Raw genomic sequence first — 24,964 nt, forward strand, 5'->3', positions numbered from 1 at the left:
AAACTCTTATATCACTAGATTCTTTCAACTCTCATCATGTAATATGCTCTATATGATGTACATTGAGCTAACGCCTTCTCCAAGGAAATGACATTTTTTGTAATCAACAAGAAGCACTAGTGTATTCATTTTAACTAGGTTAGATCCCGTGATTTTTATCATTATTAGAATTTTCTACATAAAAATCTTGGTGTCTCTTCTGATTCTCTCACCCCTTTCTCTGTAATTTGTATATGTGTTGGATCTTCGTTCAAAGCTAATATATTAAGTTATTTATCTCTTTTATCACCATGAATATTCTAGACGCAACAATTACAACAACTAATAATAATTTATTTGAATCTCTAATATATAGGCTTCATTTGGAACGACTTTATTTCCACTTCTTAAAGCAACTTTTTAGTATAAAAAATTTAATTTTTGTATAAATCTACTTTAAAAAGCAGTAAGAATGACGTCCCAAACGAAATCATAATCTTATGGCATCACTCTTCATTTCTTCATATTTTACATAAACTATCAACTATGGCTCACAACTGAAGAACTATGTTATGTTTTAATCATAATATGAGATAAATAATTATGTTAACAATATAATCATAATTTCTAATAATAATTTTTTTTCCTGAAAATGATCGAATTATAATTAGTCAAACTACTTTGAGATGATTTTTACTTATCCTAGGCGTGGAATGGCTATTTCCGCTTTTTATTTTTATTTTCTGGCCATGGCGTTATTTTCTCATTTTTAAATAAAAATTATTTATCAATTGAGTTTCTTTAAAATAAATTAGTTTTAAATATACACCAACCATCTAAAATAATAATAAAGTTCAAATATTAGAAATTTTTTAAATTTTATCAAACTTTTTTAAATACATTCTAAATAATATATGACCAACACTTAGCCCAACATAAAGTGGACCCCACTTCAAGCTCTCACTAATAGGCAAAATGGATTTTCCGCCAATTTTAAAAAGCTGTTAAGAGAGAGAGAGTAAGTTAAAATGACAAAAAGATGTTCTACATACATCTTTCACTCCCAAAACTCTTCAACGGTCGAAACGGGCAACCAAAATCCCACGATACTCAAGTACTCCGAATCAATTACAGCCGTCCGATAGGGAACTAATTTTATCAAAATCAATGAAAAAAATTCTGACCGTTTGATCTCACTACATAGAATAGATGGATGGTCACGTGATCCGGGGAAGGGTTTCTCTCGGGCAATTTCCGTCGCTTCTTCTAAGGAGAGCTCGCGCTGCTCCCGATTGGTTTCTCTCTCTCTTTTCTCGTCCGCGCTTCTGTTCTCTCGATGCCATATTTTCGTTCTGTTGGAGTGGATTTCTGGCGAACTCGCTAATGGCAGATTTCTAGGGTTTGGGTTTCTGTTTCCCGCGCATTTCCTTGATTTTGTCTTACATGCCTCGCGTTTGCCGCAATCTCAAGCTCACGGTGCTTTTTTGTTCTTGTTTTAGGAGACTTTTCGTGCGGAAGACGTCTCGTTCGACCGTTGGAATAGAGGAGTGGTGTCTGCTTCTGAACGGTAGGGCGTCGAATCTCAATCGGTTTAGGGTTTTATGTTTTTGGCTTCAGGGGTTTTAATCAGCTCAGGTATTCGTTGTGATAGCTAGAGTTTGATGGATTCGAAGCGGGATGGGGCGGTGATCGGGCCATTGAGGACGAGCGATCGGCTGCGGCAGCGGCGAACGATGTATAGGCACGGGACTTATTTATATTACAATCCGCTGATGCGGAAGAAGAACAAGTCTAAGAGGAGGACTGCGGCTTCGCAGATTGCGAAGATGCTGCGGCCAAGGAATCGGTCAAGCCGCGGGCCTCATTTAGATGTGAGTTATTTCCTATTTCATTTTTTGTGTTTTTACTTTTCAGCTAAGATGATGAATTAAAAAGCGGGATTGATGCGCTTGAATTACATGCATGCGTGGTCATAATAGAGAGTAGGGAGATTAGTTGTGTTGTGCGGCAGCTATAAGAGTTTTTGTTTGGTGACAGAGGGAGTGACTAGGGAAATCTAGCCTGGACTACTTAGCTTTATGTACAACTTACATATGTTGGGTTGAGGGAGAGGGCCGGAGAAATCCAACTTGGACGATTTTTGTTTATGTGCAACCTCGGTATGTTGGCTTCAGAAAGATGGAGGGAGGTGATATGTCATTTTTCAAATCATGAAATTATTATATAGCTTCTTTATGACTTAATGAATTGAATATATGCAAATGTTCACCTCCTAGAGAGATTCATCCATCCCTATGATGTGTTTCCTTTTCCTAGTTTGTGTAATGCATATGCTTTTCTTTATTGTTTTAAAGAGAAGTGAGATAGCTATTTATGTTGATCCTTGGTTGTTTTCATGATCTTGTTCTCATCTTTCTTTTCTATCTATAATTCTTCTACATTGCCTTCAAACCCACTTCACAAATTAATCATTCATAGCAGATTATCCTGAATGAATAGAGTTGTTTGGATCTTCTCTTCAACCCCTACATCATTCTCTTATCTTTGTTGTTGTTAAACAAAGAACATGATCCTACAACTGTCACTACCAACACCACTACAATTTTAAGCCATAAAATTCTGCTAGCACTACTATTGCTATACAACTACCACCACAAGCACAAAATTCATAAATTCCTATGTTCATGATCAAGCCAAAAGTCCCACCTGCCATTCAGATACACCTCCAAATCAAATATACAACAGCCTAATTAACTTCATCATTAAAAATCTTCCTAGTGAATCAAAATTAGAAGTTCAAAAAGTTAATCAAAACTTTCAATTTGAATTCACTGTTGCATTTCCTAATTTTTTTTGCCTTATCCCGATTTTGTAAAATTAGGATTCATTTTCAAAATTTGAATTCAAAAGTTGTCCCATTCAATTCTTAAAACTCCTATAAATATCTACTATGGAGAGTTCTAGAAAAGAAAAAAAGGTTAATAATGCTTATATTCAAGTTATGAAGGATATGTTTGCAGGAGTTGTTAGTTGTGTTCAAACACAAGGTGGTTTGACCAAGTATTTTTCTATTTTAGTTGGATTACATCAAGGATCAGCCTTAATCCCATATCTTTTTGCTTTAATCATGGATGTTCTCACTAGACATTTGCAAGAGGTTGTACCTTGGTCCTTTTTGCTTATGATATTCCTCTTGTTGATAAGACTAGAGAGGGAGTTGAAGGTAAATTTGAATTATGAAGGTCAACCATAGAGTCTAAAGGTTTTCATTTGAGTATATCTAAAATTGAATGTATGGAGTGTACTTTTTGTAGTAATAGATCTAGTGGGGGATTGTGGCTTTTGGCGATCAAGTTATTAATAAGAGTACACATTTTAGATATCTTGGGTCTATTGTTCAGAGTGATAGTGAAATAGATGGGGATATTATTAGCATAGTTCAAGTTGGGTGGTTGAAGTAGACAAATGCATTGGGCTTATTATGTGATAGAAAAGCCTCCCTCAAAGTGAAGCAAGGCTTTGAAAACTGGATCGGTCAATGAACTGGAAGGAGAGGTTAGCGGTTTGATGGTTCGACCGGGGTCGAATCGGGGTTGAACCGGATGACGTAATAAATATTTATTATATTTAAATATTATAATAAAATCATATACACAAATTAAAACCCAAGGTAAAAAACTACAACATAAAAAATGCAAGGTAGAAAACTATGTCAGATAAAAAACTACATGGTAGAAAACAGCAAGCAAAGCTTTCTTTTTCAACTTACTGCAAAAATTCTCAAACAGGTAGAACTCTCGGTCGGGCTTCATCCACCTTCAGATACCTTTCTCATTCCCCCATATGGCCATATAAATAGCAGAAGAAAAGAGAGATAAAAATAAGTAAATAACCGAAGAAACACAGAGATCGAAGGGAAAAAGATAAAAATAATAGATCGGTTAAGTGAAATGGGCATCATTTAGCTCACGAGTCTCACATTCGCATTCCCTCTTCCTCACAAAACCTAATCATTCCGTTCGGCACCAGCTCGAAAGCTGTTTCGCGCCATTTTAACTTAAATCCGCAACCGAGCACACTTAAAGGCCACTGCTTTCCCATTGATTTCTTCTACAGAGGTTGGAATCGGTCTAGGGTTCTACTGCCTCCCTTGCAGTAACAGACGGATTGGTGTAGCCATGGCGTTGACGCTGTTAGCTTTGCACGCCGTCGGGGAAGAAGTGAAGGCTTCAGATGAGTTTTTTTCCCCCTCCGTTGAAGCTCGAAGCCGAAGAGTTGAGCAGACGTCGACGCGTTTTTTTTCCTCTCCGCGTATAAGCTTTCCGGCCGGTTATAAAAAACAGGGACCGGTTCAGCGGTCGAACCGCCGGTTCGAACTGGTTTATCCCGGTTTTCTGCAAAACAAGTTTTCATTTGAACCGTAACCGGCCGGTCGGCCGGTTCGCTGTTCAACCGGTTGAACCGGCCGGTCCGGTCCGATTTTAAAAGCTATGAAGTGAAGGGAAAATTCTATAAAATGGTGGTGTGACCTGCAATGCTTTATGGTACAGAATCTTGACCATTAAAAGAGAAGCATAATATTAAGTTAAGTGTTGCAAAGATGAGGATGTTCAGGTGGATGAGTGACTTTACTCTTAGAAACATGATACAAAACGAGCATATACGTGGAAAGGTTGGAGTGGCTCCAATGGGAGAAAAGATTAGAGAGAGTCACCTTAGATGATTTGATCACATAAAACAGTGGCCTTCAGATGACCAGTTAGGAGAGTAGATGTATTATATTTGGCTTATGTTAAGAAAGGTAGAGATAGACTTAAAAAAACTTGATTAGAAAATATTAAAAATGGCATTTCTTTACTAAATTTAAATGAGAATTTGACTCTTAACAGGACACAATGGAGCAAAAGTATTCATGTAACCAAGATCCCACGTAATGGGCTAAAGGCTTGATGTTGTTGTTGTTGTTGTGTCTTTTGTCACTATGAGGCATTTTCTTCTACTTTACAAAAGAAATTTTTTTAAAATGAACTATCTTAGGCATATTCTTTCCCCTTATCTTTGAGATTATAGCCTTTAATTGCATTTCAATACGTTTGTTAATGATGAAATGTTTATTGTTGTATATTTTCGCCTCATGTACCATTAATGGTTGCTTATCACCATTGATTCTATGTTCCTGTTTATTTTGAGTGTATTTCACACATTAATGGAGAATTGAGGTCATGCTACCATACTCTTGGAGCCACAATATTTGGAAGAGTACTTCGAAAGAAGTAATTGAGTCAACCATATGGAGTTGTGCCTTTTTGTAGAGCTTCCCAAAGCGGAGGGGTATAGAAGGCATCCTAAAGTTCTTTTCCCCTTTTCCTTGAAATTTGGGAGGAACACTTTATCTTTGCTAAGATATTGAATGTTAAGAAAGATCATTAGAGTTTTTAGCACTCGTGAGATTGATAGAAGTGCCTTGGTCGAGCAAGTTCAGTTTGTTTGAAAAGTTTTATTTTCCGTTTTGACATTGATGATCCAGTTATGTTCAGTCGTCCTCATGAGGAGATCATCATTAAGGTAATTACAGAGGAGTTTTGGGGTTATCAAGCCTCCTTCATGTTTTGCTTTTTGAAGAATGCTTCATACTTTGCTTTGGCTCTTACAAAGCTTTGATAAGCATACTGGAATGTATTTAGACATTATTTTTGCATTATAGATAGTAATGTGATAGGAAATAAATGAAATTACGGGATTTGTGCTACAGAAATCAACAAAACCAGCACTCTTTCCAGTAGGTTTTTTTAGAGAAAAAAGAGAAATAATGGAAAGAAAGCTTGCAATTTGATAGTGATGAAAGAAACTAGCAAGATACAGTTTGATCTTCAATCGAAGAGGAAGATCTTGCTCTCCCAATCTCTAGTTGTAGATTAGAGCCCAAGCAAAAATAGAGAAAACACCAAATTCAGCAAAAATCATCATAATCCTTAACCCTAGAACAAAAAAGACTACTTAAGGCAAAAGCAAATAACAATTCCCTAAACTGCCCCTAGAATTTGAATTTTCCCTCCAAAGCCCTTAATTAAAGCCATAATACCCCCATTAAGAAGGCCCAACCCTTGTCTCCCCCCCCTCAGGCGGGTCTATTCCACTTGGAATAGATTGGAACCCGGTCCAGGTGGGACCAGTTCATCCGGCTCATCAAAAGCTGGTTTAATAATACCCCCCTCCCAAAGGTGAAATGATGGGAATTGGGTAAGACCCATCTTTCATATGGCTTCAAAGTGGTGTCTTAATCTGGAAGGTTCATCCATTTAATCAACACTTCCTTATCCCTTACCTCACCTTATCGTACCCCCTTAAGCTCCAAGGGCTCCAACACCACCTCCAAATCCTCAATTAGTGTCGCCGATAATGCCGAACTAGTTGCATGCTTCTCTATAGCCCTCCTCAATTGGGATACATGAAACACTTGATGTATACTAGCAGTTGGGGGTAACATTAGGCGATAAATCACTACTCCAATCTTTTTCACTATCTCATATGGCCCAAAATGCCTGGGATCTATTTTCTCATTCCTCATGTTAGCCACTTTCCTTTGTCTGTAAGGTCTTAGTTTTAAAAACACCTTATCCCGCACTTGGAACTGAATGTCCTTCCGATGTCCATCAACTTACTTCTTCCTAATATATTGTTCCCTCAGCAGGTGTTTCTTCAATTCCTCTAACACCCTATCCCTTTCCTACAAATATTGCTATATTAAGGAGATTGGTGTGCTCCCCTACCCAAAATGTACCAAGTGTGGAGGGTCTCTTCCGTACAAGACTTTGAAAGGGGTCATCTGAGAAGCTAAGTGGTACAATGTGCTATACCAATATTCGGCCAATGTTAACCATTTGGCCCACATTCGTGATGTTTTTGATGCAAAACACCGTAAGTGTCCAAGCTTTTGTCGGCAATGCTTCTCTTGAGAACTACACCCTGCAACCTGAACAACTCCCTCCAAAATAGATTGAGAAACACCTTATCTCGTTCAGAGATTATCGACTCTGGAATCCTATGCAATCTAGTCACCTCGCTGATGAATGTTGCAGCTACTGTAATTACGGTGTAGGGGTGTTGTAAGAGAATGAAATGCACATATTTACTCAGCCTGTCAACCACCACCATAATCACTATGAATCCCTCAGATCGGGGTAGACCATCTATGAAATCCATTGACACCTCCTCTCATACCTTGTTTGAAAGTGCTAAGGGTTGTAGTAACCACCTGGAGCCATGGTCATGTACTTATTTCTCTGGCACATCTCACACCTCGACACCATCTCCTCCATATTCTTATGCATACCTTTCCAGTATAATTCAACTGCCAAACTTCTGTATGTCTTCTGTACCTTCGAATGGCCTCCAACCATGCTCCCGTGGAACTCCTGCAGTAGTTAGGGAATATGAATGGAGGTTTGTGGCATCACAAATCTCCCGTGGTAAAGTAGCCTCTCTCCCTCAAGGGAGTAGCCTGGGTGGCTGCTTCTATCATTTAGTAAATCCCTCATAATCTTCCTCAGCTCCTCATCCTACACACTTTCTTTCTTGATAGCCCCTAATCTAATATCGAGGGTACTGAAATGGCCATCTCCTGGAGCTCTTCCCCACACCTGGATAAGGCATCAACTGTCTTATTCTCCAATCATGGTCTGTACTAAATCTCAAAATCATATCCCAACAGTTTGGACAACCACCTCTGATGTTCCTCAGTCACCATTCTCTGCTCCAGCAAATATTTCAAGCTTCTTTGGTCTCTCTTGACGATGAACTACCGACCCAACATGTATGGACGCCACTTTTGAATGACTAACATGATGACCATCAATCCCTTTCATATACTAATTTCAGCCTAGTTTTGGCTATCAACACTTGACTAAAGTAGGCTATGGGTCTATGATTCTGCAAGAGCACTGCCCGAACCCATATCTTGATACATCTGTCTCCACCAAAAAGATTTGTATGAAATTTGGTAGAGCCAAAACTGGTACTGTGGTCATGACCTTTTTCAGTCTCTAAAAAGCCTGGGTAACCGCCACATAAAGCTATCCTTCTCAAGGTTTTAAAAGGCGAAATCAGGAATTGAGGCGTTTTTTCTAAGCGAGGCGAGGCGTAAGCCTCGAGGCGGATCGAGTCGTAAGCCTCAAAACAATTAAAATAAATTAATTGAAAATTATAAATAATAAAAAACTAACAAAATATTATGTCAACTATGAATTTGAAGATTTGTTTTAAGATAATATTACTGGAATACAAGATTTAAAATAAACTCACTTAAAAATAAAACATCCCCTTAGGATCAAGACCCAAAGCAGGCTCATCATCACTTTGATTGTCTTCAGAAGAATCTTCATAATTAATGTCAAAGTCATCCTCAAACTCTTCTTCATCTATAATATTTTTTTTCTTTATCTCCTATATCAGTTAATATTTCATTAGCTCTAAAATGAAATAATAGTAACATACAAAATAATTCATTATATTTAAGAATACCTTTAAATTTTTTTGAAGCTCCAATCTCACTTTGTTTTTCTTTTATATACTTGAATAGTTGCTTCATTGTCTTCTTCATTGACATGACTTTCTCCTTCTGCTTCAACTTTAGATACATCAGCATTCTTAGGAGTAACCCATTCATCATCAGATTGTAACCCATCAACAAGTAAAGGGTCAATTTCATTCTCAATATTTCCTTGATTTTGCAATTTGAGATGTCTATCTTTCAGTTTTTTATTAAACATAACATAAACTAGTTTGTTCATTCGATCTGCCGCCAATTGATTTCTTCTGTTTGTATGAATTTGATTGAAAATACTCCAATTACGCTCACATGCAGAAGCCGAACACGTCAGGCTAAGAGCTTTAACTGCAAAAGCTTTCAATTCAGGAACATCATCTCCAAATCTCACTGCTCGGTCTATATACTTACAAATCGAAGCGGTGCCTCGTTTCGCTTCGAGGCGTTACGAACCGAAGCCTACGCCCCGTGCGAAATAAGCGCACACTCCGCCGAATCCAACGAGGCGTAAGCCTCAACGCGCAAATGCTTCGCCTCGCCTTAAGTCGCGTCTCAGTGCGTACGCCTCTTCTGCCTTTTTAATCGTTGATCCTTCTTTAACTGCTCTGTCAAAGGCCAGGCTATGTTGCTGTACCCCCTCATGAACCTTCAGTAATAACCAATCAACCTTAGGAAGCCCCTAAACTCTTTCAAGTTCTTAGGTAGAGGCCACCCCCTCCTAAGATACCACGTGCCCTAATTACTCCACACTAGTCTGTGCGAAGCTGCACTTCTTCAGGTTGGCCCTTAGCTGATGCTCTTGTAGAACTCCTAAGACCACCCTCAAATGCTCCAGTTGCTCTTCGATTCTGCTATACACAAGTATGTCATCAAAGAAAACTAATACAAACTTTCAGAGATACGACTTAAACACCCTATTCATAAGGGATTGGAAAGTAGCAGGGGCGTTAGCAAGCCCAAATAGTATCACCAGGAACTCGTAGTGCCCCTCGTGTGTCTTGAAGGCCGTCTTCTGAATACCCTCCTCTCTCATCCTAATTTGATGGTAACCCGACTTCAGTCCATCTTGGAAAACACCACTGCTCCATACAACTCATCCAGTAGCTCATTGATCACCGGAATGGGAAACTTATCCGGCATAGTCTCTTTATTCAAGGCCCTATAATACACTTAAAACCTCTAGTTCCCATCATTCTCTTGACCAGTAAGACTGGACTAAAGAAAGGGCTCACACTTGGCCTGATGATCCCTGCCTCTAACATTTTTCTGATATACTTCTCAATCTCATCTTTCTAAATCTGGGGGTAGCAGTATGGTCGTACACTAATCGATGATACACCTTTCTTCAAATTGATAGTATGCTCATGCTCTCGGGGTGATGGTAAGCCTTGAGGTGGATGAAAGACCTCACTGAACTATTATATGAGTGGTTGTATTGAAAAAGAATGTCTCACCCTTCCCCCAGTCTGACCCATTCCAAGCGTTGTAGTTCCACAAAAAATCATCCTCCCACCTCCTATGTGGTCCTGATTATGAATAAGAGATATACCCCGGCCCTGGACAGCTCTGTATCCCCTAGATCACCATCCTCCACTCCACCAATTTCATCCTCAGTGCTTCCCAGTTGACCTTGATATCTCCCAAGGTCTGCAACCACTTGGCCCACTTCATTCCTAGGATGACATCAGTGCTCCCCAACTCCTTAATGATGACTTTTCATTTGAAGAAGTGTAGACAGTGGTGAGAAACATTGGTTTGAATATCTCTTCTGGGTCTGATGTAATTTCGTATTCATTCATCAAAGCTTATTGGAAGTTGATTGATAAAGACGTTTGACAAGCTATTCTTCTTTTCTTATCCTCGGGTAAGATGTGTTATAAGTGGAAGGAGACTCTTGTAGTTCTCATTCCAAAAGTTGGTAACCCTCTCCTACACTCCAACTGTCGGCCTATTAGTCTTTGCTTGTCTATATATAAGATCGTTGCAAAGATTTTGTTAAACAGGTTGTTAAAGGTTATTAATCGGTTAGTTTCTGATGTTCAAGAGGCTTTTGTCAAAGGAAGGACTCTATCATATCATATTTTCCTTGCACATGAGCTATTCTATAAATTTAGATTTTCTAAATCTAAAAGAGGATTTGTTGCAATTAAAGTTGATATGGAACATGCATATGATAGTATGGCGTGAGATACACTTAGGCATGTGCTGGAATATTCTGGGTTTCCATTGAAATTTTCTGACCTATTGATGGAGTGTGTGGTTGATCCTTCTTTTTCAATCCAAGTGAATGGGATTGGTTCAAAATGAATTAAGGGAAGAAGTGGATTTAGACAGGGATGTCCGCTTTCACCGTACTTGTTTATTTTGTGTTCTCAACTTTTGACTAATGCTTTTGTGCTCAAGGGGAGAGAGTTGGTGATAAAAACTGCACCTACGGCTCCTAAGATTTCACATCTTATGTTTGCTGATGACATCCTCATATTCTCGGAAGCTATGATGGAGTATTTGAAAAAAGTTAAAAGCTCATTTATGACTATTGCTGTTGGACGGGGCAGCAAATCAACATAAAAAATCAGCTATTCTATTTGGAAAATTAGTGGATCGAAGTTTGAGAAAGTCTATTTCTAATGTGATGGGTTTTAAAAAGATAAAGGAGATGCATGATTTGGGTATCAAGATGGCTTTGAGGAGGTTGACTTCATCCGACTTCTTCAATCTATTGGAAAAAGCTGCGTCAAAATTAGATGTGTGGGGAAATAAGTTCATCTCGTTACCAATGAGGTTGGTGCTAATTAAATCTGTTATTCTCTCCATCCCATTGTTCTACTCTTCACACTCTTTGGTTCCCTTAAGCATTTTAAGAGAAATTGATAAGATGTGTAGGGATTTTCTATGAAATAAGGAAGATGGCAGTCATGGTATTCATTATGTAGCATGGGAGAATCTTTGCAAACCAATGTGTGATGGAGGCCGTGGAATTCATTCTTTTGTTGCCATAGTGGGTCCACTGAGAGCTAAATTCACTTGGAGATTCCTCAATAATCCTGATTCTCTACTCAATAAATCTTTATCTGCTAGATATGGTAGAGATATCATGTGTGCTGATGCAAGGAAGAATACTTCAGCATCCTGGAAGATCTTAATTAGCGGTGCTAAAGCTCTCAAACCAATTATGAGATACAAGGTTGTTGCAAGTAATTTTATTAACTTATTAAAGGATATTTGGGTTTTAGATAGAAGCCTCGATAGATGGCCAACTTTCATTGCTATGGTGGAGTGTGACTTTCCTTCCTTGGATAATTTCATTTCGGATGGCAGCTGGAATCAGGCCAAGTTATATAAATATTTTGGTATGCCGTTGGTTGATGTCATTCTTCAAATAAATATATATCCAGATCTTATAAATGATAAATTGGAATTTATCAATAAATTTTCTGGGAAAACTATAGTTGGTTTGGCCATGTGCTCAACAGAGAATAATTCTGATCATTGGAACTGGTTGATAAAATTGAAGTTACATCCTCGTGTAGACTGCTTTTGGTGGCGTATGTTGAGGGAAGCAATACCGACTATAATTTTTTTGATGTATAGAAGGTTGTTAAGCTATAATCATTGTCCTAGAGGGTGCTCATCGGTGGAAAATTCAGAGCACGTTTCAGTCAAATGTTCCAAGTTGATTCAAGCAATAGCATTGGTGAATAGATGAGATATTTCTATTCACGAGTTCTCTTCCTTAATGGATTGCAAGGTGAATTTGAAAAAAAAATATCAAAGGGTAATCCTTTCATTGCAAATTTGTATTGCTCTTTAGTGTTTTTCTCTGGGAAATGTAGAAACAAATTGGTGCATGAAGGTCATGAGCTCAGAATAGCATTTGTGGTGTCTAATGCAATTAGCGTAGCATCGATTTCATCGAAGTTTAATCTCTTTTCGGACCATTGGGTTGTTAACCGGCTTTTGCAGCCAAATTCCTTTTTTTGGCACCCCCTCCACCCGAATGGATTAAAGTTAACATTGATGCAACTTTGTTAAGTTCTAATGAAGCTGGAGTAGGTGGTGTGTTTAGAGATCACATAGGGAGATTTCTTCTTGCTTTTGAATTCAGATGTATGCATTGGGACAATGGTTATATGGAATTATTGGCTTTCCGTTCACTAAAGAAGATAATCAAAGAATGGACTTGGATACGAAGGGTATCATAATAGAGGGTGATAATTTTAATGTTATGAAGTACTTGCAGGCCTCAGTTGGTAAAGCTGTTTGTCTTCTTCATAATGATGAAATAGAAGATTTGTCGTTTCTTAATGATTTTGAGAATTTCTTATTTCATTGTGTTAATAGGGATTGTAATAAGTTAGCCGATTTTTGTACTAACTTGACTTTATTGGGTGATTTTTTGTGGGAAGATCTACTTTATAATATGATTCCTCCTATTTTCTTTTCTTTGTTAAAGGAGGATTGTGATAGACTTTCTATCACTTAGTAGTTTGGAATAAGATTTTCTTTCTAATGCAATTTGCAGTTCTTCAAAAAAAAAAAAAAAAAAATTAAAAAAAAAAAAAAAAAAAAAATTCCAATGGGAGGAAATCCTCCGTCACTGGAACCCCCTGAATAGTCAACACTACTCCCCTACACACTCCTCTACCCTTCTCCACATTCCCTGTGCCCATCATCACCCCGTATCCCCCAGTGTTCACTAATTTCACTCCCAACTGATCTGCAACCTGATTGGAGATAAAATTGTGGGTAGCCCCATTGTTGATCAACTCCATCACCTCTATGTCAGCTATCTCTCCCTTAACTTTCATGGTATGATTTGGGGTGAATCCCACCATTGAGTTCAGAGAGACTTCTGTCATATCAAAAATGCAACTTCTTCTCTTCCTCTACCACGGGCCCACTCTCACCTCCCTCAGCTTCCTCGTTATCATAGATGGTGAAAACCTGAAGAGTTTGGTCCTTACACCTGTGCCCTAGCGTGTACTTCTCGTCACATCTGAAGCACAACCCCCTTGTCTGCTTTTCCTGTAACTCCTCAGTGAGTATCTTGAAGTTTCCCCCAAATCCCTCTCCTCCAATCTTCTCCCTTGGGGCTTCACGCAAACTTCCTGGTGTGGGTCCTTTGGGAGCTAAGAAGGTGGTGGTCATCTTGTAAGACCCCCCCCCCCCCTCGAACTACCGCATATAGCCCCCCTCTTTAGATGCTTTTGGTCCTTGACCAACTGTGACAACTTCATGGCCTCCTCTAAGTCACGCGGCTTCATCACTCTAACAACTGCTCGGATCTCTGGTTTAAGCCCTTTCATGAAATTTTTCTCTAGGACTGTCTTAGAAAGCTGGTCCAGCCTGCTGGCTAGGTACTCAAACCTGTCACGGTACTCTGCCGAGGTACTCTACTGAGTCAGGGTGAAGAACTGCTCATAGAAGTCCCCTCCTCTACGAGTTCGGAAACGTTCTAGTAAACAGTCCTTGAACTATCTTCAACTTCGGATGGGTCGCCTCATATCCCTCCAGTGATACCAAGCCAATGCTTTCCCTTCCAAACACAGTACAACTACTGTCAATTTCTCCTCTTTCGCGAACCTGTTGACTGCAAACTACCTCTCTACCTTATAGATCCACTTGTGTCTGTCCTTGTCCTCAAAGATTGATGCAAGCACACCAGTTAGAAAAGCCAAATAAGGAGAACGATGGGAAGAACTATAACCAAACTCGATTCAAATAGTAGCAATCATCTATTAGCACAAAAATTGACGGATAAAAACTAGAAGAGAGATCAAAAGAAACAAAAGAAATAAAAAAAGTCGCTATCCTTAGAACAACCGACAGAACGGTTTCCTCACATGCATCGAAATGTAGGTTAAGTAAAGTATGTGCTTAGGGCTAGCAAACCGATGGTCCACCACAGCAAGAAGGTCCAAACGTCCAACCAAACTCCTCCAGCAAATGCTCCCAAATCAGCCAACAAACATCTCCAAAGCTCAAGAAGAAGGATACAAATGGAGTGGAACTTGTGTAGAGAAGAAAGAGGTAAGAAGCCCAGACGAAATGGAGGAGAAGAAGAAGTGGACAAAGCTCTCAAGCTTTTCCAAGAAGAAGAAAACCCTCAAGTTTTTAAAGAGACAATGCTCAACAATTTTCAACAACCTTTCCTCTCAAAATACATCTTCAATCTATAGGCAAAAGAGGGGAACTCAACAGCCATAACACCACCAAATAAGCCAATTAGATTTAGGGAAATGAAAGGCCAACAACCATAATAACAATTCCCAAACGGCTCAGCAAAACAGAGAAGAGAACTCATGGGAACCAAGTAGAGGACCGCAGAACCGAGCAGCCCAGCACGGAACTAAGCAACCAGCCGCAGAACCGAACAGCCAGCCACTGGAACCAAAGAGGCAAAGGCATGGGAAATCACCCAACACAGCCATCCACGGGAACCCAAGGGACAAAGGCACGGGATTTCACCCAGCACAGGGAAGTGAGAAGAAAAAGGGGAGGAGAAGAGACAAGTCCACTCCAATTTGAACCCAAGATTTAAGAGCATACCTTTTTAGATTAATGAGCTAGGTAGATCAATAAATGAACTAAACTTCAGCTCAACATTAATGAGCTAGCAACTTAGAAAAATAAAGCTCAACTCCAATAAACCACCACCTCCTATCATCATTTTCAGCTAAAACTGAGAACCATAAGCCAACCCGAGAACCAGCAGCAGCCCAAAGGACCCATCAAGCTAGTAAACCAAATGTCTAACAAAGCCCAAGCACAACCTATCATGATCATTAGATGCTTTCCCATCATTGGATAGCTAAAAAATTTAAAACTAAATTAAAAACTAATGTTCAATATTCGATAATGAAAATACAGAAATTATGATTGCATCAAAGATGGGCATCTTCAGCTTCCTTACCCTTAGGTTACCTTTGTTTTCCCTGTATCCTCTGTTGCCACCCATTCCTCGAAAAGGAGGTGCTCCCCAAGTATTATGCTCTTCTCTTCGGCGCTCAAACCCAGTTCTTCAAAATCCCTCCTCCTTTCAAAATCAACACCACGATGATCGAAATCCTCACCTCTTCTTGCAAATTCAGCATCCCTTCGTTCATACCCAATACTTATATCCTCCTTAGAAAGCGGCTCTAGTGGAGGCATTATGTCTCCTCCCTCCAGAATCTCCACTTCTTGATTCCCCCCCCCCTAAATGGATTAGGGTTTCCACCTCTTCCATGGTCGCCGGTGGTTTCCTTCGCTTCAGATGTCGCCAGATTGGGTTTGGCTTCAAATAACTTCTTCAACATGTCTTCCACTATGACTTACTCAACCAATTGAACCAGGAACATTTTGGGTAATCGATTCATTCAAAATGGAAATCGCTTTAGCTTTGGATTGGTCAAAATTGGAATAAATTGCTGGTTCGCTAGGTAACTGATGAGCCAAATCCTGATTTCTGAAATCAGTAGGTTCAATTGTTGAAGCATTTTAATAGTTAAATGAATTAATTTCATAAATTTATATACAATATCAAATAAAATATTAAGCTTAATAAATTAATTTAAAAAATATAATGATTTAATATGATGGGGACATCAGCTCATGGAAAGTTTATCAGAGGCGTGGCCGCCGATCTACGGCCATGATCGAGTCCTTATATTTCTGAGTTATTTATGTTATTTTTTTATTTTCATACGTCACATATTTGTTTTTATTATTTTCCAGTCGTACCCTTTTAGTGGGGAATGTCGTATGTAAGCCCAAAGGGCAAGATCGTCTTTTACTTTTCTTGAGTCCTTGTACTTGGCTATTTATAGCCTCATGTCTTATGTTTTGATGTTAATGAATGATTATGAAAATTTTCCTGAACTTGTGTTCTTGAAGCTTATGAGAGAGCTTGAGAGAGAGTTAGAGAGCTTGGTGGAGCCTAGGATAGGCCACCCGTTGTACCCAATAGTCACCACCAGTGGCTCTTGGTTTTCTACCCCTTTTTCCTACCTTCCCCCCTTACCTCCATCGCCGGCCTACCCCTTGCCTCACCCGAACCCCTCATCCCCTCTCAATCCCATGGCCACCTCACCCAACCAACCCCACCATCCCTCTTCCAAAATCGGCGGCTACCTAATCCTAGCCGCCGACCACAGGGGATTTCCCCTCCCTCCCTTTTCATCCTTCATTTCCTATTATAGATTTAACAATATTTAGGATTAAGTTTGAATGCAAATCCAAATGATTTAAAATTCAAATTATTTCCTAATACACAAAATCTATTTTAGGAAAGTCTTTAAAATCCTTTCCAATCAATTCGTAATTGACTGGGATTTAAATTGGCTTTCATAATTTATGTATCAAAAATCAGCAATCAATAAATAATTACTCAAATCCCTCTCCCCAAATTGCCGCCTGCCCCTCCCTCTTTGGGTTAGGATTAGGAAACCTTTCCTAACTCCTACTCTCTTCTCTTTGGAAATATTTCCTCTCTCTTGCTAGCCGAAATTTTCAAAACCCAAGCCTTTAATTACTTTCCAAAATCCGAGAGCGGAATTAGGAAATAAATCCCTAATTCCCCGCTTCATCCCGCTGGCTCCCTTACTGGACTTTCCTAAAGTCTACCCAGGATACATTGCCTCTCTTTGGGAAGAGTTTGAACTCCAGCCTACTGCTGGCCGAAATTTCTCAAGGTCCTACCTTGGGTTGCCTCTCTTTCAAAGCCCCTATCCAACCTTAACTCCTCACTTGAGTCCCAACCTAAATCCACCCTCTCCTATCTCTATTTTCTCAAGAGAGAAATCTGAAATTTCTCTTAGGTTTTGGGAGCAAAATCTGAAATTGCTCTCAAATTTTGGAGAGGAGATATGTCACCTAAATCCCATGAATGGCGGATCCAGTAACTGATTACGGTCGAGGACGGCTTCACCGACATTCTACGATCAACTTTCTTCAACGTGATCCAAGGATTGATCAACCGTCGAGGATTACTTGGAGCGTATTCTGGATACCTTAGGAGAAGCCATCGACGAGCACTTCGAAGGCGCCAAGTGGAGGATCTCCACCACCCCTTGACGAGAGGTTCTATTTTCCCCTTGTTCAATATATTTCCTTAGTCTAACTTGATTTTGTGGTTGATTGTAGTCACAAAGGACGACTCTCTCTGCTACAGCTAAGCTTTAGCAAACGTAGGGTTTTGAGTGTGCATTCATGCTTACTAATTTTCATTGTTATATTAGGGATTGTACTGAAGCTATTACTACGACATTAAGTAATTACTAATTGTTTTGAAAGCTTTTTCCAACTCTCTGGTTATGTAATTTAGCCTAAACGGATGTGACCTTTTATTCGTTTTATCTCATTGTTTTGAACTGCTATTAGTTTTCTTTTATTTCATTCCAATCAAGAATTGTGCAAATTCTTAATGAATTGATCGCATTCATATGTAGTCCTGCATCATCTGCTATTAGAGCATGGTATGCTCTTGCATGTTTTAGGATTCCTGGTAGTTTCCTTTTTTTCATGTCATCTTTTCACTGTTGTCATTTAGAATACTGTTAGGTTGCTGCCCTGTTTGTTTCTCCTTTCATTTTGCATCACATCTTTGTGTTTTACTCATATTAATTGCTGCCCTTTACATCCTAGTCTCGTTAGGAGTCCCGTAGTAACTTCCAATGGACTCAGAACAACTAGGAAGGACCTTAGACTTGTTGGTAGGTGAAATGAATACTATTAGCCAACAACTTAAGGAAAACCAAGTGGATCTAGCTGAGCTTCGTAGGAACACCACTGAGAGATTTGATACACTTGAGCGAGCTAGAGACCACCCTACTCCCTACACCCCATCTAGACCACCTTTTATGTATGGGGATGAGATCTACCCGGATGAGAGGCAACATCGTGCCAATCATCGAGCACCCTACCACGGACATGACCCACGTCATGATCCAGATTTGGATGAGAGGCAACACCGTGCCAATCATCAAGCACCCTACCACGGACATGACCCATGTCATAATCCTGATGCACCACTTATGAAAAATATTAAGGTTGACGCTCCTACCTTTGATAGCACACTCGATCCCCAGCTCTTCCTGGACTGGGTCAAAGGTATGGACAGTTTCTTTAAGTGGTATGACATCTCTAAGGTTAGGAAAGTCAGTTTTGTAGAGATGAAGCTCACGGGTAGGGCGAGTCAGTTGGGCCAACTTAGAGAGCCTTAGGGAAGCTAGGAATGAGTACCCAATTGTTGATTGGTCGTCCATGAAGCGGGAACTCAAGCAAAAGTACTTACCTCCGTCGTACTTCCCCGTCTATTGGACAGGTGGAATAGCTGACTAAGGAAACAAACCAGTGAAGGAGTACATCGCCTCTTTTGATGACTTCTTGATTCATTGCAAAGGGGAGACCCCTACCACCCCCGCGCAGATCTTATCTATGTTTCGTACCGGGTTGCATGAGGATCTTCGCAATGAGTTGTTTACATGGAACGTCACTACACTGGAGAATGCCTACAGCCTGGTGCTTGATCTAGAGGAGACCCGTTCTCAGCACCCGAGTCGTTCACATGACTCTAGACCCTCTTATAGATCAGCCGGTAGTTCCACCCCACACACTCCTGCTACCCGGCCCACTCCTAGGAGCACGACCCGACCTTCCACGGGTCCACCTGCACCTAGATATGATTTTAGAAGCAAACCTTCCACCCTGGATGCCCCTCGGTCCAGTCCTGGGACCAAGTGCTTTCTATGCCAGGGGTATGGGCATATCGCTTCTCAGTGCTCCAGTCCTTATAAAGTCTTGATTGTTGAGGAGTTTACTGAGGACGATCTCGAGCCCAAGGTTGATCAGATCCACCAGGTCGAGGAAGAAGGCGAATGCTTCGAGGAGGATGATAACACTGCGACCCTCCATTGCCTTTAGAAATTGGATACCTCTCCCATCTGCGTGGTGAGATGTGCACTATCCTGCCCGACACCCGCGGATGACTGACGTAGGACCTTGATTTTTCATACCTACACTAAGATCAAAGACAAGAACTGCAAAGTCATCGTGGATAGTGGTAGTTGCATAAATGCTGTTTCCTCCAGCATGGTATCCCAGTTAGGTCTGTCTGTCGTTCCTCTCCCTAACCCGTATAAGGTAGCATGGGTCAACTCCACTTCCTTGGAGGTGAAAGAACGAATCCATGTACCCATCTCCTTTGCCACCTATAAGGAGAATGTCTAGTGCGATGTATTGACGATGAATGTTGGACAAATCTTGTTAGGTCGTCTCTGGATCTATGATAACGATGTCCACATTTATGGGCGTTCGAACACCTGTGTGTTTGAATATGCGGGCAAAAAGATTAAGCTTTTGCCATCGCAGCCCCGGGTTACAGATGACACGAAATCCAACCCAGTCAAATTTAAGAAAGGAGTGAACCTTGTCACCACCAACATTCTAACTGTTGAGATTGCTCAAGACGCCCCTCTTTATGCCTTAGTAGGCCGTGAGATTCCCACCGAATCTGACGAGCCCATTCGTCAGGAAGTGCAGCCTATCTTAAAGCAGTATGCTGATGTCTTTCCCGATGATCTCCTAGATCAGTTACCACCTCTTAGAGACATTCAGCATGCCATAAACTTCGTCCCTGGAGACTCTCCCGAAACTGCCACACTATCGCATGAACCCCACGGAACATGCTGAGCTTAAAAAGCAGGTTGACGAGTTACTGCAGCGATGTTTCATTAAGGAGAGTCTGAGTCCCTGCGCGGTGCCGGCCCTTCTCACATTGAAGAAGGACGGATCGTGGAGAATGTGTGTTGATAGCCGTGCTATTAACAAGATCACCATCAAATATCGATTTCCTATACCGAGGCTTGATGATATGCTCGATATGATGACGGGTGCCACACTATTCTCTAAAACTAATCTTAAAAGTGGGTACCACCAGATCCGGATCCAACCCGGAGACGAGTGGAAAACTGCCTTCAAGACCAGGGATGATCTTTACAAGTGGTTAGCAATGTCTTAAATGCCCCTCGCACCTTTATGCGAATCATGACTCAAGTGCTACGTCCTTTTTTGGGAAAGTTTGTCGTTGTCTACTTTGACGACATTCGTATCTATAGTCAGTCGATCAGTCAGCACTTAGGCCACTTGAGGCAAGTTTGTGAGGTCTTAAGGAAGGAGGAGCTATGTGCCAATCCTAAGAAATGTACATTCCTTGTAGATCGCGTCATTTTCCTAGGCTTCATCGTTTTAGCCCAAGGGTTTTTCGCAGAACCCGAGAAGGTGAGGGCCATTGTGGAGTGGCATATCCCTCAGAACATCTGGGAAGTCCGCAGCTTCCACGGATTAGCCACTTTCTATAGGAGATTCATTCGGAACTTCAGCACTATTGTATCTCCTATCACTGATTGCCTGAAGAAGGGTGATTTCAATTGGACCCCAGCCGCCACCCGAGCTTTTGATGAAATCAAACAAAAGATGGTAGAAGCCCCAGTGATACGACTTCCTGATTTCTCCAAAGTCTTCGAAGTAACTTGCGATGCTTCGGGAGTCAGAATTGGAGTCCTCTCCTAGGAAGGTCACCCAATAACTTACTTCAGTGAAAAGCTAAATGATATCCGGCAGCGTTATTCCACGTATGACAAAGAGTTCTACGCCGTGATCCAATCTCTTCATTATTGGCGACACTACTTGCTCCCGCAAGAGTTCGTCATTTTCTCGGATCACGAAGCTCTGCGTTATATCAACTCCCAAAAAAAGTTGAATGCACGCCACGGTCGATGGGTTGAGTTCCTTCAGGAATACACGTATACCCTCAGACATAAGGCGGGAGTTGAAAATAAGGCTGCCAATGCTCTCAGTTGTCGTATGATGACCACCACTGAAATGAGAGCAGAAGTTGTGGGATTTGACCAAATAAAGAGGGATTATTTGGAATACCCTGACTTCAAAGAGACCTACACTCTCTTATCCATAGGCAGCACGTGCTGTGGACGATTTCCTATTGGATGATGGTTATCTTTTCAAAGCCCCGAGGCATTGTATCCCGAGCACTTCCCTTAGGGAATTTCTGGTCTGGGAACTTCACGTCTGAGGCCTCGCTGGGCACTTCGGATGGGACAAGACTATCGAATCCGTGAAGTATTGCTTTTTTTGGCCCAGCCTGAAGAGAGATGTTGGTAGGCTGGTTAGTCGGTGTCACACCTGCTAACTTGCTAAGCAACGTAAGCAGAACACTGGTCTTTACACTCCCCTACCTGTCCCCAGTTGTCCTTGGCAGGATGTTAGTATGGATTTTATTTTAGGCCTGCTTAAGACACTCCGTAGGCACGATGTCATTTGTGTGGTAGCTGACTGGTTTTCCAAAATGGCACATTTCATTTCATGTTCCAAAACATCCGATGCCTCTCATATTGCGAAGTTATGCTTTAATGAGGTTGTTCGATTACATGGTTTGCCCAAAACCATTGTATCGGACAGGGATGTGAAGTTCACTAGCTATTTTTTGAAAACCCTGTGGATGAAAATTGGCACCAAACTACAATTTTCCACTGCTTTTCACCCACAGACTGATGGTCAAACCGAGGTAGTTAATAGGAGTTTGGGTAATTTGTTGCGGTCGTTGGTTAGCGAGCACATTAGAGATTGGGATTCTATTTTGCATACTGCTGAGTTTGCTTATATTAATTCCATTAACTAGACCATGGGTTTAAGTCCTTCTGAAATTGTATACGGGTTCAAACCTAGACAGCCGTTAGATCTGATACCCATGTGTTCTAGGTTTAGCATTTCTGAGTCTGCATCATCATTTGCATCACATTTGCATGAGCTTTATAAGGAAATTGCACAACAAATTGAAAGGAATAATAATGAATATAAACTACATGTAGATTTGAAACGACGCTTTAAAACTTTTGAGGTTGGTGACTCCGTGATGGTGCGGATTCGTCCGGAACGGTTCCCGCCGGGAACAATTAAGAAGTTGCATGCCAAGAGTGCGGGACCTTTCAAAACACTTAAGAAAATTAACGATAATGCCTATGTAGTATATTTGCCTGCAGATTTCAATATAAATCCATCTTTTAACATAGAAGACTTAGTGGCATACAAGGTTTAAAATTGCGTAATTAAGCCTCGAGGCGGTTTTCGTCCGTGAGGCGAGGCGTAAGCCTCGAGGCGGTCTGAGGCGTAAGCCTCACGGAGACAAAATTGCGTAAATGAAAAATTAAGGGTTTTTGCAGGATAATAATGACAATATTGTATCTTACAATAAAAACATCTAAATGATATATGAAATACTTGAAAGGAAGAAAGTAGATGCAACAAAATCATGTCCCAAAGTTGAAAATCACAAAATATTAGTTCAACAAAACTCCCAAAGTACAAAAAACATATAAAATGCAATCATATCCCATCACTAAATGGGTCTTCAAGTGAATCTTCTTCTCCAATTGTATCTATGAATGTCATGTCATCATCATCTTCAATACCAGCTGATCCATAGGACCCCGTGCACCAGCTGCAGGCATCATCTCTGCTTCTCCTCTATCCGCAAAAACCCTCTTCAATACCCTCTCAAGAAGGGTCACGCCGCAATGACGTATTCGTCTTTTCTTTACCTCTAACCATGTCTCCTAAAGCAAAAAACCAAATACACAAAAAAAAATCAAAAAAACCTAAACCCTAGTTTTTCTTAAACTTGAAAAATATAACCCTAAACTTAATAAACATACCTAAAATCAAATGTGGAGTACTTCTAGAGGGCGGCCGGAAGTTTCCACTTCGCCGGAGTGCGGGAGGGGGAAATGTCGACGGCGTGCGGGAGTACTTCTAGAAGCGGCGGGAAGGAGGCCGACGGCGTGCGGGATCTCTGTTTTGCGAACTGGAGCGTGCGGGAGGGGGAAATGTCGGGTTTGCTGAAGGCTTTCGGGTATAAGGAGAGAAAAGGGTTCATTTTAAGTGAGTGGGCCCTATCCCAGTGAAGCGTACGCCTCACCAGGAATTGCGCAATTGCGCCTCTGAGGCGCGCCTCAGTCCCAGTGAGGCGTACGTCTCTTAAAGACTTGGAATTGCGTAGGTTATGAGGCGTTTTTGGGAGGAATTGCGCAAAGGCGCGCCTCTAATTGTGCAATTTTAAACAGAGGTGGCATATGAAGGTCCTGATTTTAACCCAACAAATCCACTGATAAAACAGTCTTGTGTGAACCCACCCTATGAAATCCCAAACCTACCTCCACTACCAGATATTTCTAAATTACCCATGACAGAGCAGGTGGAGGCAATCCTGAGTGATGAGATCATATCCACAAGAGAAGGTGGACGAAGGAGGTATTTGATCAGGTGGAAAGGAAAGCCCGAGTCAGAAAATACGTGGCTAGATCACGAGGAGTTGCAACAGATTGACCCAGATGCACTAGAGACCTACGAGAGCACCATAGATACTTACTCGACGGAGTTGAGTTTTCTCCCACCCCGGGAGAATGATGGGGACATGAGCTCATGGAAAGTTTATTAGAGGCGTGGCCGCCGATCTATGGCCACGATCGAGTCCTTATATTTCTGAGTTATTTATATTATTTTCATATTAATGTATTTTTCTATTTTCATGCGTCATGTATTTCTTTTTATTATTTTCCAGTCGCATCCTTTTAATGGGGAATGTCGTATGTAAGCCCAAAGGGCAAGATCGTCTTTTACTTTTCTTGAGTTCTTGTACTTGGCTATTTATAGCCTCATGCCTTATGTTTTGAAGTTAATGAATGATTATGAAAATTTTCCTACACTTGTGTTCTTGAAGCTTATGAGAGAGCTTGAGAGAGAGAGAGAGAGAGAGAGAGAGAGAGAGAGAGAGAGAGCTTGGTGGAGCATAGGATAGGCCACTCGTCGTACCCAACAGTCATCACCGATGGCTCTTGATTTTCTATCCCTTTTTCCTACCTTCCCCCCTTACCTCCACCGCCGGTATACCCCTTGCCTCGCCTGAACCACTCATCCCCTCTCAATCCCACGGCCACATCACCCAACCAACCCCACCATCCCTCTTCCAAAATCGGCGGCTACCTAATCCTAGCCGCCGGCCACAGGGGATTTCCCCTCCCTCCCTTTTCATCCTTTATTTCCTATTATAGATTTAACAATATTTAGGATTAAGTTTGAATGCAAATCCAAATGATTTAAAATTCAAATTATTTCCTAATACACAAAATCTATTTTAGGAAAGTCATTAAAATCCTTTCCAATCAATTCGTAATTGATTGAGATTTAAATTGCCTTTCCTAATTTATGTATCCAAAATCAGCAATCAATAAATAATTACTCAAATCCCTCTCCCCAATATTGCCGCCGGCCCCACCCTCTTTGGGTTAGGATTAGGAAACCTTTCCTAACTCCTACTCTCTTCTCTTTGGAAATATTTTCTCTCTTGCCAGCCGAAATTCTCAAAACCCAAGCCTTTAATTACTTTCC

At 40.8% G+C, this 24,964-nt stretch overlaps 1 protein-coding gene across 4 annotated transcripts in view; it reads left to right on the forward strand.

Moving 5' to 3' along the window:
* Positions 1–1,197: 1,197 nt before the first annotated feature.
* The window catches only part of LOC110113027 (ATPase family AAA domain-containing protein At1g05910), a 39,943-nt gene continuing 16,176 nt past the window's right edge, over positions 1,198–24,964 (forward strand). For 2 of the 4 annotated variants that reach the window (XM_020845436.2, XM_020845439.2), the window contains exons 1-3: positions 1,198–1,378; positions 1,479–1,546; positions 1,631–1,850. In XM_020845436.2, coding sequence (XP_020701095.1) covers positions 1,641–1,850 — 210 coding nt within the window. In that variant the 5' untranslated portion in view covers positions 1,198–1,378; positions 1,479–1,546; positions 1,631–1,640. Of the gene's footprint in view, positions 1,379–1,478; positions 1,851–24,964 lie in introns of all 4 variants that reach the window. The other 2 variants (XM_020845438.2, XM_020845437.2) reach the window with 2 other exon arrangements.

Source organism: Dendrobium catenatum, unplaced genomic scaffold, assembly GCF_001605985.2.
Source record: "Dendrobium catenatum unplaced genomic scaffold, ASM160598v2 fragScaff_scaffold_560, whole genome shotgun sequence".
Lineage (NCBI taxonomy): Eukaryota > Viridiplantae > Streptophyta > Magnoliopsida > Asparagales > Orchidaceae > Dendrobium > Dendrobium catenatum.